Source organism: Chinchilla lanigera, unplaced genomic scaffold (genome assembly GCF_000276665.1).
Source record: "Chinchilla lanigera isolate Chin_1 unplaced genomic scaffold, ChiLan1.0 scaffold00066, whole genome shotgun sequence".
NCBI classification, from domain to species: domain Eukaryota; kingdom Metazoa; phylum Chordata; class Mammalia; order Rodentia; family Chinchillidae; genus Chinchilla; species Chinchilla lanigera.
In genome coordinates this window covers 237,377-252,448 of record NW_004955467.1, presented here as the reverse complement: position 1 = coordinate 252,448, position 15,072 = coordinate 237,377, and the positions used below count along the sequence as shown (strand labels likewise).

The 15,072-nt window shown below is 45.6% G+C and overlaps 2 protein-coding genes and 1 pseudogene across 5 annotated transcripts in view; 2 read left to right on the top strand and 1 right to left on the bottom strand.

Annotated features, from left to right (window-relative positions):
- Positions 1 to 14,149, top strand: part of LOC102027057 (multidrug and toxin extrusion protein 1) — a 44,196-nt gene extending 30,047 nt beyond the window's left edge. For all 4 annotated transcript variants that reach the window (XM_013522186.1, XM_005399261.2, XM_005399262.2 and 1 more), the window contains one exon: positions 12,702 to 14,149. In XM_013522186.1, coding sequence (XP_013377640.1) covers positions 12,702 to 12,925 — 224 coding nt within the window. In that variant the 3' untranslated portion in view covers positions 12,926 to 14,149. The remainder of the gene's footprint in view (positions 1 to 12,701) is intronic.
- On the bottom strand, positions 10,185 to 11,262 carry LOC102026733 (annotated as a pseudogene).
- The window catches only part of LOC102028395 (multidrug and toxin extrusion protein 2-like), a gene marked incomplete in the record, with an annotated part of 62,538 nt that continues 60,167 nt past the window's right edge, over positions 12,702 to 15,072 (top strand). Inside the window, 1 exon segment of the mRNA XM_013522185.1 lies at positions 12,702 to 15,072. Within this exon segment, the coding sequence (XP_013377639.1) occupies positions 14,699 to 15,072 (374 nt within the window).

Here is a 15,072-nt window from a genome sequence, read left to right as displayed (position 1 = left end):
GGAGGAGAGGTAGTTTTTTAGTTCTGGGCGTTTACACTCAAGCCAGATACGAAGGTTTTTTTACCTTGTCCATAATGATCCCAGATTCATTTATGAAGTAGCAGCTCTCTTCTCCCAACATAGCACAAGTGCCCCCTCTCTCAGCCGTTAAGATGGCAAGGGCCCGTTGATTCTGGAGAGTGACTGCTGCAAGACTGTTAATCTGATTTTGAAGTGAACGTATGGCAGGTGTAATGTCATCTATCCTTTGGGGAAGTTTCAGGGAGAGCTGGTGGTATAGCTGTTGAGCATGTATGCGCATGCCCATTTCTCCTGCTCCCATGGCTACTCCTAACACTGTGAAAATGTTTACTCCCATAAGGATGGGAGCACGAATAGCCCTAATTTTGTGGTTTAGATGAATATCTGGAGATTTGGACAGGAGTGACATCTCATAATCTTGAGAGTTTATTGTTAGGGCAGGGACTAACAAAGCCAGTGTGCACAAACCTGTCCACCTTGGGGGGAGGCAAGTGTATGCTCCCTTTTTGCATATTATAAACCATCCCATTGGTGGACAGACAGCCCTGTCTTGTGTGTGCATAACGAGTGTGTTCAGTGAGGTAGGTCGTCTAGCTGTAGAGGGGTGTTTTTGACCTGAGAGATCAGGCAGGTGAGGTTAACTGGTCATTGTTGAGAGGGATAGATCTGCAGTGGGCCTACCATGGCTGGATTGTGTGGAAAGGACAGGTGTGAGGAATTCCAGTGTGTAGGAGCTGCCATGTATAGGTCCTGCTGATAAGGGACACAGAGCCAACATTCTGTGAGGTTGGAGGAATGTGAGAGAGTGCTGTAGGCATGTGAAAGAAGCTGTGGAATAGAAGGAGTGACCTGAGATTGTAGGACCCCAGAAGTGTAAGCTGGAGCCTCTATTAGTGGAAGTGGGGTCATCAGCTAAGTTTTTTAGTTGTCATGTCTGTAAGTTTAAAAGTTGTTATGTCTGTTTTTTCTCCTGATTATCAAAGGAGAGGCCCCATGTCTTTTCCAGGAGGAGTTGTGGATGTGATGCATTGAGGATTGAAAACGTTACCCACCTGACCCCATCACCCCATTTTACAAACCCAATTGAGATGAGAGGATCTGCATCCTTTAGTACTTGTCCCCCTGAATTTATACCTATGGTTTTGCAACCCGAAGTGTCAAGATAGAAGATGCTGGTATTGGTGTATTGCCTCTGGCGAAAAGTGGCAAGTCAAGGAATGACATATAAGCCACATAGATGGCAACATCGTCCCTTGGGGCCACTGCGTAAGTGTCTTGGTGTCAGGGCCCAGACATGTGCAGTTGCCCGTTGGACTTGCATCCATTTGTCTGCTTCCCAGGTACATTGAATGGGTACCATTTGACAGTATGGAACCTGAAAGGTAACCTTGGGATTTGAGGGAGTAAAATCGCGAGAACACACTATCTCTTGGTTGGAGAGAGTTATGGTGTACGTAGGTTGTGTTTGTGTACTGGAACTGGAAAAAGGTAGGAATAGTATGAGGCTCAGAAACAAAATCTTTTGTGAGGCCTGAGGTAGACAGAGGAGGGTGGAGATCCCAAAGGCCGTTATCAAGTATAGGAGGATGAAGGCTAGTTTTTGTGGCATCTGGAAATCGCTTGGGCAAACAGTCCACAGTCTGACGGCAAATGCTAAAATAAGTAGTACATAGAAGACCAAGAGCAGAAGAGGGTAACAATATATTTGTTACCTTGGTAACTCACTAGAGGTTCTAGTGAGTTTTAGATGGGTAGGAGATAAAAGTTGTGATGACCACTCTGGTGTTTGAGGTTTGGATTCTGGAGTGACCAGGTTGTTGGGGCACCTTTTTGCCTGGGTGATGTGGAATCAGGATGGGAGGCCAGTGACCTTGATCGCTGTGGGAGTTGTGAGGACCACCAAGTGGGGGCCTCCCCACCTTGACTGTAGATCTGTAGGCTTAGAAGTTTTAAGATATATTATGTCTCTAAGTGTTATGGGTGGCTCTGGCTGTTTGCCATCTACTGGTTGTGGAAGACAGAGGTCAGCATGTTGACGTAACAGGTATCAAAGAAAAGATAAAATTGGGATGTAGTCAGCAATAGGGGGTAAGTGGTCAGGAGTTGGGAAGTTATGAAGCAGAAATGGCCTACCATACATGAGCTCGAAAGGACTCAGAAAAATGGGTGCTCTAGGAAGTGTCCTGAGCTTAGTTAATGCTAAGGGGAGAAGCTGGGGCCAAGGCAGGTGTAATTTTAAGATTAGCTTGGTAAGGTGAGTCTTTAGAAGTTCATTTGCCTTTTCTACCTTGCCCGATGATTGTGGATGATATGGTATGTATAAGTGCCAAGTAATGTTAAGGCTAGAAGAAACCTGTTGAGTAATTTGTGAGATAAATGCTGGACCATTATCTGGCTGGATAGTCTGGGGAGGTCCAAACCTGGAGTTGATGTCCTGTGTAAAGGCCTGGGAAACTACATCAGCAGTTTCTTATGTGGTGGGGAATGCCTCTATCCACCTAGAAAAGGTGCAAACAAGGGTGAGAAGATATCTATAGGTTTTCTAGTGGGGCATGTGTGCAAAGTCGACCTGCCAGTCTTTACCTGGTGTTTTTTTGTTTGTTTGTTTGTTTGTTTGTTTGTTTGTTTTGAGCTGGTGAGTTGGGAAAGAAGTGGGTGGCAAGTGTCCCTGAGGGGAAGTTTAAAGAATGAAGGGCTGGGTTGGGTCAGGTAAAGTGAGAGCTGGGGCTCTCAAAAGAGCCTCCTGTAGCTTATGGAAAGAGCTTTGTATAGGTCTGGTAGGATCGAGAGGTTTAGACAAGGAGCCCTTGGATGCCTTATAGAGAGGCTCAGCGAGAGAAGCAAAGTTAGGAATCCAGAGACGAAAAAAGTTTGTTAAACCAAGGAAAGAGAGGATTTATTGTTTTGTGGTTGGGACCTGGAGGTCATGAAGGAGAACCTTATGGTCTGTGGTAATGGAATGAGTGGTGAGAGTGAGAGTGAGCCCCAAATATTTGACCTTTGGAGAGGCTGTTTGGGCTTTGGCTGGGGATACTCTATCCTCGGTTTGACAGAAAATTGAGGAGAGTAGCTGTGTGTTGTATTGACAGTGCATAGGAAGGGGAACAGAGAAGGAGGTCATCTACGTACTGGAGCAGAGTGCTGGGTTTAAGGTTGAGGGCTTCTAGATCTGTAGCTAGGGCCTGACTGAAGAAGTGAGAACTATCTCTGAATCCCTGGGATAGTACTGTCTATGTGAGCTGTAGAGAGCGAAGAGTATCTGGGTCTGTCCACATAAAGGCAAAGAGGTTTTGGCAGTCTGGATGTAGGGGGATGGTGAAAAAGGCATCTTTGAGGTCCAGAGCCGTAAAGTGAGTTGTGGAAGGGGGAGTATGGGAGAGCATGGTGTAGGTGAGGCATTACAGGATGAATAGGTGTGACTGCATTATTAATAACCCTGAGGTCTTGAACTAAGCGATAGGAGACATTGGGTTTGATTACCAGGAGGATAGGAGTATCGTAGGGTGAGTGGGTGGCTTTAAGAAAGCCGTTAGCAAGGAGATGCTGGATTATGGGTTTAAGTCCCCGCTGATGTTTGGGGGCTACTGGATATTGGGGAACGCAGGGAAAGGCTGATGGGTCCTGAGATGGGACAGCATGGGTAGCAAGGGTAGGGCTGGAGGTGTCCCAAACTTCGGGATCAACCAGTAAAGGGGGAAGGGGAGGGTTGAGATTGGCTGTGCACAGTGGCAGAGCTTGGAGAATGAGAGCTGTGGGGAGGGAGAAGGTAAAGGAGAAGTTAAGCTTTTGGAGAATATCTTTGTCCACTAGAGGTGTGGGACATGTAGGTATCACCAAAAAGCTATGAGTAAAAAAAGAGATTGGAATCCGTAGGGGATAAGCCCTGTTTGTAAGGGCTGTTTTGGTTGGCCATCAACCCCCACTATTGAGACTCTGGATCTAATGCATTGACCTGAAAACTCAGGAAGAACACTGTATGTGGCCCCGGTGTCAACAAGAGAGTCTTACCTGAGATTTCCAGTGAGACTCGGGGCTCCAAGTAGAATACCTTAATGGGGGCTGTGGAGCCTGAACCCCATCAGTCTTCTTCAGCAGCGATGCCCAGGAGATCAGCAATCGAAGAGTCCCGTGGTGACAGGTTGTCCTGTGAGGGTAGGGAGATGGATGACTTACCCACTCTCTGGCAGGCAGGGCAGTCATATTTCCAGTGGCCCTCGAGGTTGTAGATGGAACAAGGCTTCTTGGGTGGTCTCGGGCTGGGGCAGGCTCGTGCCCCGTGTCCTTTATTGTCGCATTTGAAGCATGGTCCAGGAGGGGCTCTGGCATTGTTGCTGGCACCACCTTGTTTGGCATCCACCTGTTTAGGTCTGTCTGCTTTAGAAACCCCGAGTGCCGCTACTAGAAGCTCATATTGATACTGGGCAGCCGCCTTAGCAACTGTCAGCCTGTTAGCCTGTTTATCTAATTTCTGTCGTTCCTCCCTGTTATTGAAGACGCGAAAGGCCAAGGCTAAGAGCTCTTTTTGTGAGGACTGAGGGCCAAGTTTAGATTTTTTAATTTAGCTCGAAAATCTAGGGCCAATTGTGAGATAAAGTGAGGGTTAACAAGTACTATCCCCACATTTGACTTTGTATCTATGTTTTTTATTGTCTCTTTGAGTCTGCTTTATAAGTTTATTATAGTTAACAGGCTTATGAGAAATCTTTTTAAGGCCCATTATAATACAATCGATCATTATGTTGACTTTGTGGGAGCCCTCAGGCTCTTGATAGTCTCAATAGGGATTCGTAAGCGGCACCGCAGCAGCTCTCAGAATAATCTGAATTAGCTTGGTGCTTAATGTTAGTCTCTTCGTGGGCTGTTTTTTTTATAATTCTTTTATTTGTTGAGGAGAAAGAGTGGAGTTGAGGATGATAAAAAGATCTTTATAATGTAAATCATAAGAGCTGGTGACAGACTCTAATTTGGAAATATATCTGTGGGGACCAGTTATAAAAGACCCCAATTTATTAGAAATCTGGAAAAGGTCGGAGAGGGTAAAAGGAACATGGATATGAATTAGCCCTTTAGGGCTGGCCTGTTTCCGAAGGGGGCGTACAAGTTGAGGTTGAGACGAATTAGGAGGTGGTGAAGGGTAAGTGGAGTTGGGAGGGGCGAGGGGTCAGGGCAAGATGGCAGAGAGTGGTCAAGTGACCTGAGGCAAGATGGCTACTGGTGACCATGTGACTCATGGCAGGATGGCATACAGCAGTCATGAGGCTTGCAGCAAGATGGCTCCGGGTGACCATGTAGCCCAAGGCAGGATGGCTGCTGGTGACCACGTGGCTGAAGGTCGTCCTCTGTGTCCTCCTATCATATGTCCCCTTAGATCAGGTGTGGTGGGCAGGAGGAGAGGAAGGCGACAGGGAAGGGGAAGAAGCTGGAGAAGAGGAACCTTGAGATGAAACAGACACTGTGTCTGTAGAGGACAGAGACTGTGGAGGAGGAGAACGAGATCAAGCGTGGGGCGAGTGTGTGGGTCTGGGGGCAGAGGTGAGCACAGAGGGGTGGGCAGAGGGAGAAGGAGTTGGATGGGAGGGTGGTGTCTGGAGAGTAGGGGCTAGGTGAATAGCAGGTTTGGGAGATGGAGAAGGCTCAGAAGTGGGTAGAGGAGGGTAAAGAGAAGGGGACTGGGCTGCTGGCTGAGCTGGCTGGGGTGAGGGGGTTTGGCCATCTGGCTGCTTAGGATCAGGCTGGGAGGGAGAGGGTGAAGAGTCAGCTTGTGGAGATGAAGATAGGTTGGGGGGGAGTGAAGACAGGAGGGACATCATCGAGAGGGCCAGGAGAGGCTTTAGGAGGGGATTCTGGCGGTGTGGAATGGGTCAAACAGAGTTGGGTCAGTCCCACATGCCTGGAGGAGAGAAGGACGTGCCCTAAGAACAATGAAAGCATAATTCCTTTTACTTGCTGTTGCAATAGTAGAAGTTATCTAGTTCTCTAAGAATAGTAAGATCAAGAGTACCATCTGCAGGCCAGTGGCTCTCGTTGTCTAGTTTGTAGCTAGGCCAGACCGTCTGGCCATAAAAGGTTCGTTGTTTTGGTCTGAGCGTGTCTCCAAGTCTCAAAGCAGTTAAGTTGGACAGGAGACAACCGAGCGGAATGTGTTTTTGGAGGATGGGAATAAATCTTTCCCATTTTATGACCAGATCAAAGGTGAGCCGGGGGCTAGAGCAGCTGATCTCATAACCCCTGAGAGAGTCATCACCCTGTCAGAGATGCGAGAGAGGAGAAAGTGCCCAAATCTACCCTTCCAGTTGTCACCGAGAAGGCAGAAGGGAATTCTGTAGGCTGTAGGGACACAGTAGTCCCAAAAAGGAGTCTTGACATAGGCCTGTGATTTATGGACATCGAGATAAGAGAGAGAGACAAGACTCCCGGGAATGGAAAGGAAGCTCACCTGTGAGAATTGGAGCTAGCTGGTGTTGCATGCAGGATGGCAACAGCAAATATCCAGATAAAGGAAAAGCAGCTCCTTGGCGGGAGGTGGAGTGGGGGAGCCTTAAACCAAGGGAGGGAAAGTCCCTTCCCATAGCAAGGCCACACAGCCCCCACCGATCCGAGTCACAGCACCAACAATAAAAGGTGTCCGGCCGGCGGGGCAGAGAGTAATAATACAATAAAACACTTTTATTGTGGAGGGCTCGGAGAAGATTGACAGAGAAAGAGAATCTTCTGGGGGCTGGGTCATGGGGACAATGGTTAAATATGGTCAGGCTAGAGGCGGGGTTTAGGGGGTGGGCTGGCTGATGTGGCAGGCTAGCATTGGGCAGGAGTGTGGGAAAATGAAACAAGCTATTACATAAAGAGGAGTAGGAAGTCATAATTTGACTCTGGGAAGAAGGGCGGGGCTTAGCACATGGCCTCTAAGGGCCAATGCCATATTGGCCATGGCATATAGTCTCCAGTAGGTGGTGCCACAGCGACTCTAAAGGAATTATGAAACCCTTTCAAGCATCACTTGCTTTAAGCAGATTATTTTTTAAACCACTGCTTCTAGTGAACATTATACAAATAAGATTATGTGTTTTTTTCCTGTCTATTTAGTAATTCCTCTCCATTCCCAGTTTCTCCAGCAGCTAGTCATATGAATCTTCTGCTCCTGTAGAGGAGGTGAAAATAGCCTCCCTCCAACTTCCTATATTCTGCAGCTAGGCTAATTAAGTTGACACAAGGAAGATTAATAGGAGAACACCATATTCAATTACATGTTTAGGCAGGGGAGTCCCACAAAATATGAAACTCAAAGAAGGCTCAGATAATTTAAACTTCCATAGCATTCTGAACTACAGAAAGGAAAAGGGTGTGGGGCTTCTGGGGATGGTGGCTATATAAGTTATGGGAAGGGGAGGGGCAGACATGAGCATCAGTAGAGGTGGTCTTGTTATGTAGATAAAGTTTCCCTGGTGATAATAGTTGTCAGGAGCAGCACTTTTCCTGAGACTGGTGCTTTTACTAATGTAGATTTCCTTCATAGATGTACATTTCTTTTGTAAAAAGACAGTGTTTCAGAACCACTGTCTCTACTTTCTCAGAATGACCAGTCTGAAACATGTCAAAGAAGACTGCTTTGGGGTCACATACTCATCACTTACTGTCACATTTTGGGGTGGTAATGTGAACCCTTTACACTTCCTCGATGGCTAATTGGCCATCAGTGGTCAATTCTGTTTTTCTCAATTCTTATTCATATTATCTAGTCTTCTGTGTGTCTGGTTATCTTTGTGTTCCACACTTTATATTTGAAGTTATTTTAGAAATCATTTGAGGTCTAAAACAAAGTTGTACATCTTCAGATAGGATGGTGCTGTCAGGCACTGAGGTTTTGATCCAAGAAAACTAGAACTCTCAGCCTGTTAGATGTCAGATATGCTGAGTTTATGGTCTCACAATATCCAGGAGTGAAGTCATGAACCAAAGGAAGAAGTTAGAAGAGTTTTATTGGAAATAAGGAGAACAATAGCTCCTGGATTTCCAGGAAGAGTCTTGAGTCAGTGACCACCAGGCCTTTGTCAGGAATGATTTGTGTAACAAAATTATAATGTGGGTCAGACTACTGTTAACCTACAGGATTACAAGTATAGCTGCTTAGTTAATATCGGTCCAGTAGAAAAATGAGTCATGTAGCAGGCATATATAGACAGAGCAAAGTGCTTTTTGGAAAGGGAGGGGAATGTGGGTCCAGATGATCCATTGCCTGCCTATGAGTCTGAGGCCTGTCTTGGCTCACTGGACTGGGTGGTGCTGATCACAGTACCATCTCAGGTTGCTGTATATCTTGCAGGCCTGGCTATGGTGTCTCCATCCTGTGGCTCTCTGTGGATTTGCCTCCAGCCAAAATTCTAACGCCTTTATTTTTTGTGCTGACTTCCTCAAGGGCCCAATCCCTCTCTGACTGCATATTAATATCTGTCTTACTTATCTAATAGTTTCACAGGCAACCTAGGGAAATTTCAGAAATTGAGGTTTCTAGAGCACCCAGCTGATCTGGAGGTGAGAGGCAGCCAGTGTGAGGATGGTTTACTTCTCATTGATACTTACCTTTTAGATTCAGCCCTTCAGAGAAGTTTCAAGTCCAAACACGGATGTACCAGGGCCCAATCTGGGTACTGCTTAGCCTCTGAGCTCCATCTTTCAGAGGGGGAATTGTCCAGATGGAAGAGGCCCTAAAGGCCAGGATCTTCCTGTCGGAGTTTCCAGCTTCTTCGGGATCATGTCCCGATAATTCTTCATTACATTTTTAGTTCTCTGATGCCTTCAATATGATCTTTAAAATTCATTTTATCTAGATTTTATAATCACCTTGAGAGGAAGGGTTGGTCTGGGTTTTCTACCATTCATGTAAATTCTCCCAATTTTATAAATTGGGGTGATAGGATACTTACTATTGCTGTGAGTATTGAGTACTAAGAAGGGTCTGATACTTATCCTGTATTTGGTAGATGTGAGCTGGTATCAGTATGTTTAAAATTATTTTCTAGGTCTGCGCAGAAAGAAAATAAACATTTCAGAAGGAGCAAATAGGGAGAAATAAACTAAGGAATAAATCAAGGTTATTCATAGAACTGAGTCTTCACATCCAAGGGCATACTAAATACCAAGCAGGATAATAACTCACACCTATACACAGTCTCATGGTGCTTCAGAATAGTAATGTTACAGCTTGTGTCTAGATGGTCCCCCTAAAGCCTCATGCACTCATAGGTGGGGCTTTTCAGAGTGGCTGGATCTAGAGGGTGTGATTGTGGGATCAAAGGTGTGTGACTACTAAATTAGTCCACTGATTGGTTTGGCATAGTTCTGGGAGTGGATAATGGGAAAGCATTCCCTGTGTGTGAGTGCTACCTGCCCTAAGATTGGGTAGCCTGGGCAGAATATAAGGGACAGAGAGAGGGATGTTGGGGTCAGCTGTCACTGCTTGCTGCTTGCTACTTCGCTGCTCAGCTGCCTTCTTCCTGCTGTGGAATGCTTCTCTGCGATGTCACTCTGCCCTGCTGCCCTGCCTTGGAGCCAGTCAACTATGAATGGAAACCTCTACAAACTGTGATCCAATTAAACCTTTCTTCTTTTAACTTTGGTGTTGGGTATTTTGTCTCAGCACTGAGATAAGTAATTGAGACAACTAAGAATACCAGTAATCGCAGGAAAGTACCCTAAAAACTTCCAAAAAGAGAAAGGCAGATTATCTAATAGTGCAAGAAGAAGATTAGCAACCAGGTGTGGTGACTCATGCCTATAATCCCAGCGCTCATGGAGGCTGAGCCAGGATAGTTGTAAATTTGAGTCCCACCTGGGCAAATTAGCAACACCCTGTATTAAAATAAAAAAATTAAAGGAGAAAGTCGGTACTGTGCCCTTGGGTTCAGTCTCTCAGGACAGGGGAAAAGAAAGAACAAGATGATCATCCAGCTTCCTAAAAAATATAAGTGATTGCAGGCTGAGTATTCTCTAAGTGGAATGCTTCTGACCAGAGGTGTTTCAATTTAAGATCATCCCAGGTTAGGGAGTCCCAACCTTTATTAGGAGTGTTACAATGCCTTCAGAGTTCTGGAAGAAAATAATTTTCTTTTTTACTTGATGATTAAGTTTATTGGTCTTTACCTGAAAAATCTTCGTAGAAATTTTGTTTAACTTTCAGCAGCCCGCTCCTGAGCTCTGAGGAAACTTGCCTTCTTTTGAGCTACCTTGTCTTTCTTCTGGACAAGGGAACAAGGGACATTTTGAGATGCTTCCACCTCTTCTTTTAACTTCTCTCTTTGGTTTCTTTTCTTTTCTTTCTTTCTTTTTTTAATCTTTTTGAGACAGGGTCTTGCTATATAGTCCAGATTGGCCTTGAGCTCACTTTGTAGCCCAGGCTGTTCTCTAACTCGCAACAGTCCACCTGCCTCAGCCTGCCAAGTGCTGGGATTACAGGCTTGTGCCATCATGCCTGGCTGGTTTCTTTTCATAGACTGGATTCTCTTGTATAGCAGCATGAGCTTTCTTATACATCTCCTCCATCATGTCTGGAGTTACACTGTTCTTTATGTTCTGAGAGAACTGTTTTTTATAAGCATCTTCATCTTCATCCATTAGGTAACACATATAATCTGCGACATTCTGCCCCGTAATGTGCTTCCCATGTACTTCTGCCTTGAACTCCTTGCTTTCAGAATCATAGCCAGGGAATTGTTTGGTACTGTGAGGGACAGACAAGCTCCATCCACAGCACCCTTCAGGGCTCCAAAAACTTTATTGCCAGTTGTAGTTCTGGCAAGGCCTGCATCCAAATAGCAGGTGATGGCCCCAGGTTTACCATCAGTGCTTTCCACATTGTATTCATCTTCAGGCAGCTCCACCTGCCTTCACAGATCTTACCCATGCCAAACCTATTGCAAAGCCTGCAGGCCAGCAGCAGGCCAGTACAATATGTTGCAGCATAATTTATAGGCCAACTTTCATACCACATTTTGGTAGTTCATGTGCATATGCTGCTCAGACTATCATATCTCCTTCAATACAGGCAAAGCAATCTGACCAGTGGTATCTCTGTTAGTTACATGAACTGTATTTAGATGTGTTGTACTTATTTCTGTCCTGGATCACCAAAAGTTTTTGAGCATAGTAATCAGTTTTGCCATCTCATCTGCTCCTAAGCTTCACTTGATATCTCTTAAAGTAAGCCTTATTCCTGGCAACTTTAACAAACCCCATCCTGTGTAATACAGACCTGCTCATTTTCTTTCTGAAATGTTTATTTAGGGACATTGGCTCTTTGAAAATTTGCCATGTGAATTTTAACTTACAGAGAACCCTGTGTAAGAGGCAGTTTAACTATTTAGCTTTCAAATAGGCAGCTAGCAAGGGTCAGGGCCTTAGATGGAATCAAGCTTGTGAGCATTAAAAAAAAAAAAAATAGCTCTTACCCTTACATCGAGTTAAGAGCTAATTCAAGCCATACAGATAGTAAGCTTAGAAATGTAAAAGCAAGCACAGGGAAAATGATAAAAAGTAAAGCTAAGGACTCCCAGGAAAGAAACTTTTTAGGAAGAATGAACCAAGGTAGCAGTACCTCCCTACTTTTGGGCTGAGGACTGGTTGCAGGGAATTTGGGGATGCTGAATAACTAGTTTTTCTTTGAAATTTACATTTAAAACATGTCAATTGTTTTGGGGGTCCACAGACAGACTGATATACCACTTTCTGGGCACTGGGCAGATTCCCATGCTCTGCTCATCCATAAATGATTCTGGAAAAAGAGTCCACTGAACAAATCCACTTTCAGGACCCCTTCCAACTACCTGTCCAGGCTTTTTTCCTTCTTCTACCTCCAGTACACATCCCTTTAACTACTTCCTTTCTATCTTTGATTTCATTCTTTACCTTCGTGAGACAGTGAGCTGGGACTGTAAATTGTTAGCTGTCTCACCCAGAATCCCCAGGCTAATTACCCTGGTTTGTGAAGGGGCAGAGAGGGCTCCGAGATCCCTGCAATGGAACACGGTGGGGCTTGGCTCTGGTGAGCACTAGGCCAGTAAGCACAACAGACTGCAGAAAGACTGCAGACAAAAGGCTGCAGAAAGGTTTAATTTGAACAAGTAAAGAGAACTCTGAGGGTAATTTCCAAAGCAGTGTCTCTCCGAACAAAAGAAGCAAGGGGCTTTCATTGGTGAAATTTTGTGCATTTTCATTGTAGAGAGACTCCTTGTGACGCATTAAGAGAGACTCATTTCTGAGCATGCTCAGTGTGAGATCATGCCACCCATGCTAAAAGATGAGGGATGGCCATGTCTCCTGGGGGGAGAACTGAGCTTTATAATGAGCAAAAGAGTGGTTCCTTGTGGTTTTCTCTTGAGCACAGTATCTGAAACAAAAGTTTGAAGGGATAACAGTCATCTCAGTGGGCAGCAGCCTCTGCCCCAGGGTATAGGAATGTGCTCCTATAAGTTCCTGCCTAACAAAATTTCTTTTATTTGTTTACTGTAGCAATTATTTCCAGAGTTAATTTTCTCCTAGCTACTAGTACATTATATACTAGTACATTATATAATGTACTAATATATAATATATACTAGTACATTATATACTAGTACATTATATATCATTTTTTATACAGAACAAAATAAATTTCTTTCAAGCTGCAAAGTTCTTTTTTCCCTCTACAGTGAGTCCTGAAAACCATGGAGAGATTTCAATGACACATTTTGAAAAGAAGGAGGAGACTCAACCGGAACAGGAGACACACCGAGAACAACCTTTGCCTGCCCACACAAAAGACAACAAATTGTCTGGGAGACAGTTGGTGCTGCGGCGAGGGCTTCTGGTCCTTGGGGTCCTTGTGGTCCTGCTTGTGGGGGTTTTAGTGAGAGTATATGTCAAAATTCAGTGATGTGTGTGAAGGGCATTCACTTTCCAGACCCAAAGACAGTTCTTCATTCTTGCAAGAGTAGGGTACCAGCCCAACAGACAGACTGACAGACCACCAGAGGGGTATCTGTGGGCAATTTAACTCCTTCCCCTCCTTACATGCAGTTCCCTCCTCTCTCTTCATTGGCTACCTAGGGAAGGTAAAGTTTGTCTGACAGAAGCCTGATGTCTTCTTTACCCTGCTCCCTGTGAAGGCCTTTTGTCGGTTTCTAAAAGCAAGTGATTGAACTATAGGGAGCAACTTCTTAACTGCCAGTGCTGCAGAGTTAGCATAGCGTTCCATTCTTAATTGACTACTCCCTTTCGCTTTTGTTTAGAAACCCTTTCAAATGCATGACTGCAGAAGACCATTTAAAATCTTTCTTACATGAGGCAAGATGCCTGCATGATACACATGGGGTTACCTCCTGAGAAGCCCTTCAGAAGGTGTAAATACCCTAAGTCAGGGCTGGGCATATAGCTCAGTGGTAGAGCATGTGTTTAGCATGCTGAAGGCCCTTGGTTCAATCCCCAGCACCACCAAGACAACAATAAAAAGAAAAAAAAAAAAATATTGTTGACAGTACATTTAATACACCTTACCTCCAAAACATCCTAGTTTAGCAGCTATAGCATAGAGTGTCTGTTGCCCTCGTGACTGACGAGCTGACCCAGAGCTGCGGCTGTTTGTCTAGCATCCTGACGGAGGATTGTAGCACACACATATTGCTACCTGAAGATTGCTACCCCTGTGATCTCACACACATATTGCTAATCTGAAAAGCTTCAGATTTAAAGTACATTTTCTACTATGTTGAGCCCTTAAAATTCAGACCATCTTAAGTTGAGGGCCACTTGTGCTTTTGAGTTTATAGATAAATAATTCATAGGTCCAGCAATGGCAGTTCATTTTCACCTAATGTAATTCAGCTGTGCCCATGGATTTTTAAGAACTGAGAATTCAAATATTTTTCTAATGAAGAAAAGGAGCTAAGGCAAACATTATATTTTGGCCCAAGACAGTGTGTGAAAGGTGACTCTAGAGTAATAATTCACCAGTCTCAACCAATGATCACTGTGGATCCTGCATTTATCTATGACTTTCATGTTTCTCATGCTTACTGTTTTCTAAGACACAAACTTATATACAAAGTGTTTAAGGATTCTTACTGTGTGATTTTTAAAAATACATTTTACATATATCTTGCCTTGTGTCATAGATTATTATTCACAGGCAAATGGCATCCATTAATCTTTTGTTGGCTTCCAGGTCTCAGGCGCTGTTGGTACATAGTTAAGGGAAGTCTTTGGAGCTTGAAAATCCAAAGGAAAATCACCCCAACGCATGGGGGGCGGTGTCAGAAGGCAGTTTTCAGGAAGGGCTTAGTAAGGCTGCTTCTTTCAGCCGTCGTGGAATTAAATGCACACCACCGATCAGAAAACCGCCCCGTACACTGAGCACAATCAGCGCTAGAATGGATACATGTCTAGACGAGGTCTTCGCCCTGAAAGAACAGATAAGGAACGAAATCAGAAACGCTATTACTGTGAGTATAACCCCGCTGCCGCGCCTGCGCCCCAACTCCCTCACTGCCGGGGATGGGACCAGGGCTGGCCGCAGGCTCCACCGCTGAGCCACACTCCTGTCCCCCAGCTGCGGATTGTGGTTGGGGCCATCACAAGGCGTCTCCAACCTCAGGACCTCCTTAAACTGAACCTCATTTTCCAGGCACCCTGGTAAAGCTTCGTACTGAGCATGGGCTCCAGGTGGGACCCCAGGGATGCCCTCTCCCCAGCTGTGTTAGGAAGCCCTGGCATCCCTGTCTTTGCGCTCCTCATCGCGCACCCCTGGCCGCCTAGAGGGGTCTCAAGCGCTCTGCCCTCCCCCGCGCCCCGCGGGCATGCCCAGCTCCTCCCAATCCAGCGATGCAGCGGCGCCCCGGGGCCAGGCGGGGTGCAGCTCCGCCCGTGCTCCGAGCTCGCAGCTTTTGCAACCTACAAAGTTTCTGCTCAGAAGCCAGAGCGGCCTCAGGCGCCCCGCTACCCCCGCAGGCCCCTCCCCGCCCCTCCCCCTCCCCGGGTTCCGCGGGCGGCGGTTGCGGGGGGGCTGGTCCCGCAGCTGGCCCGCCT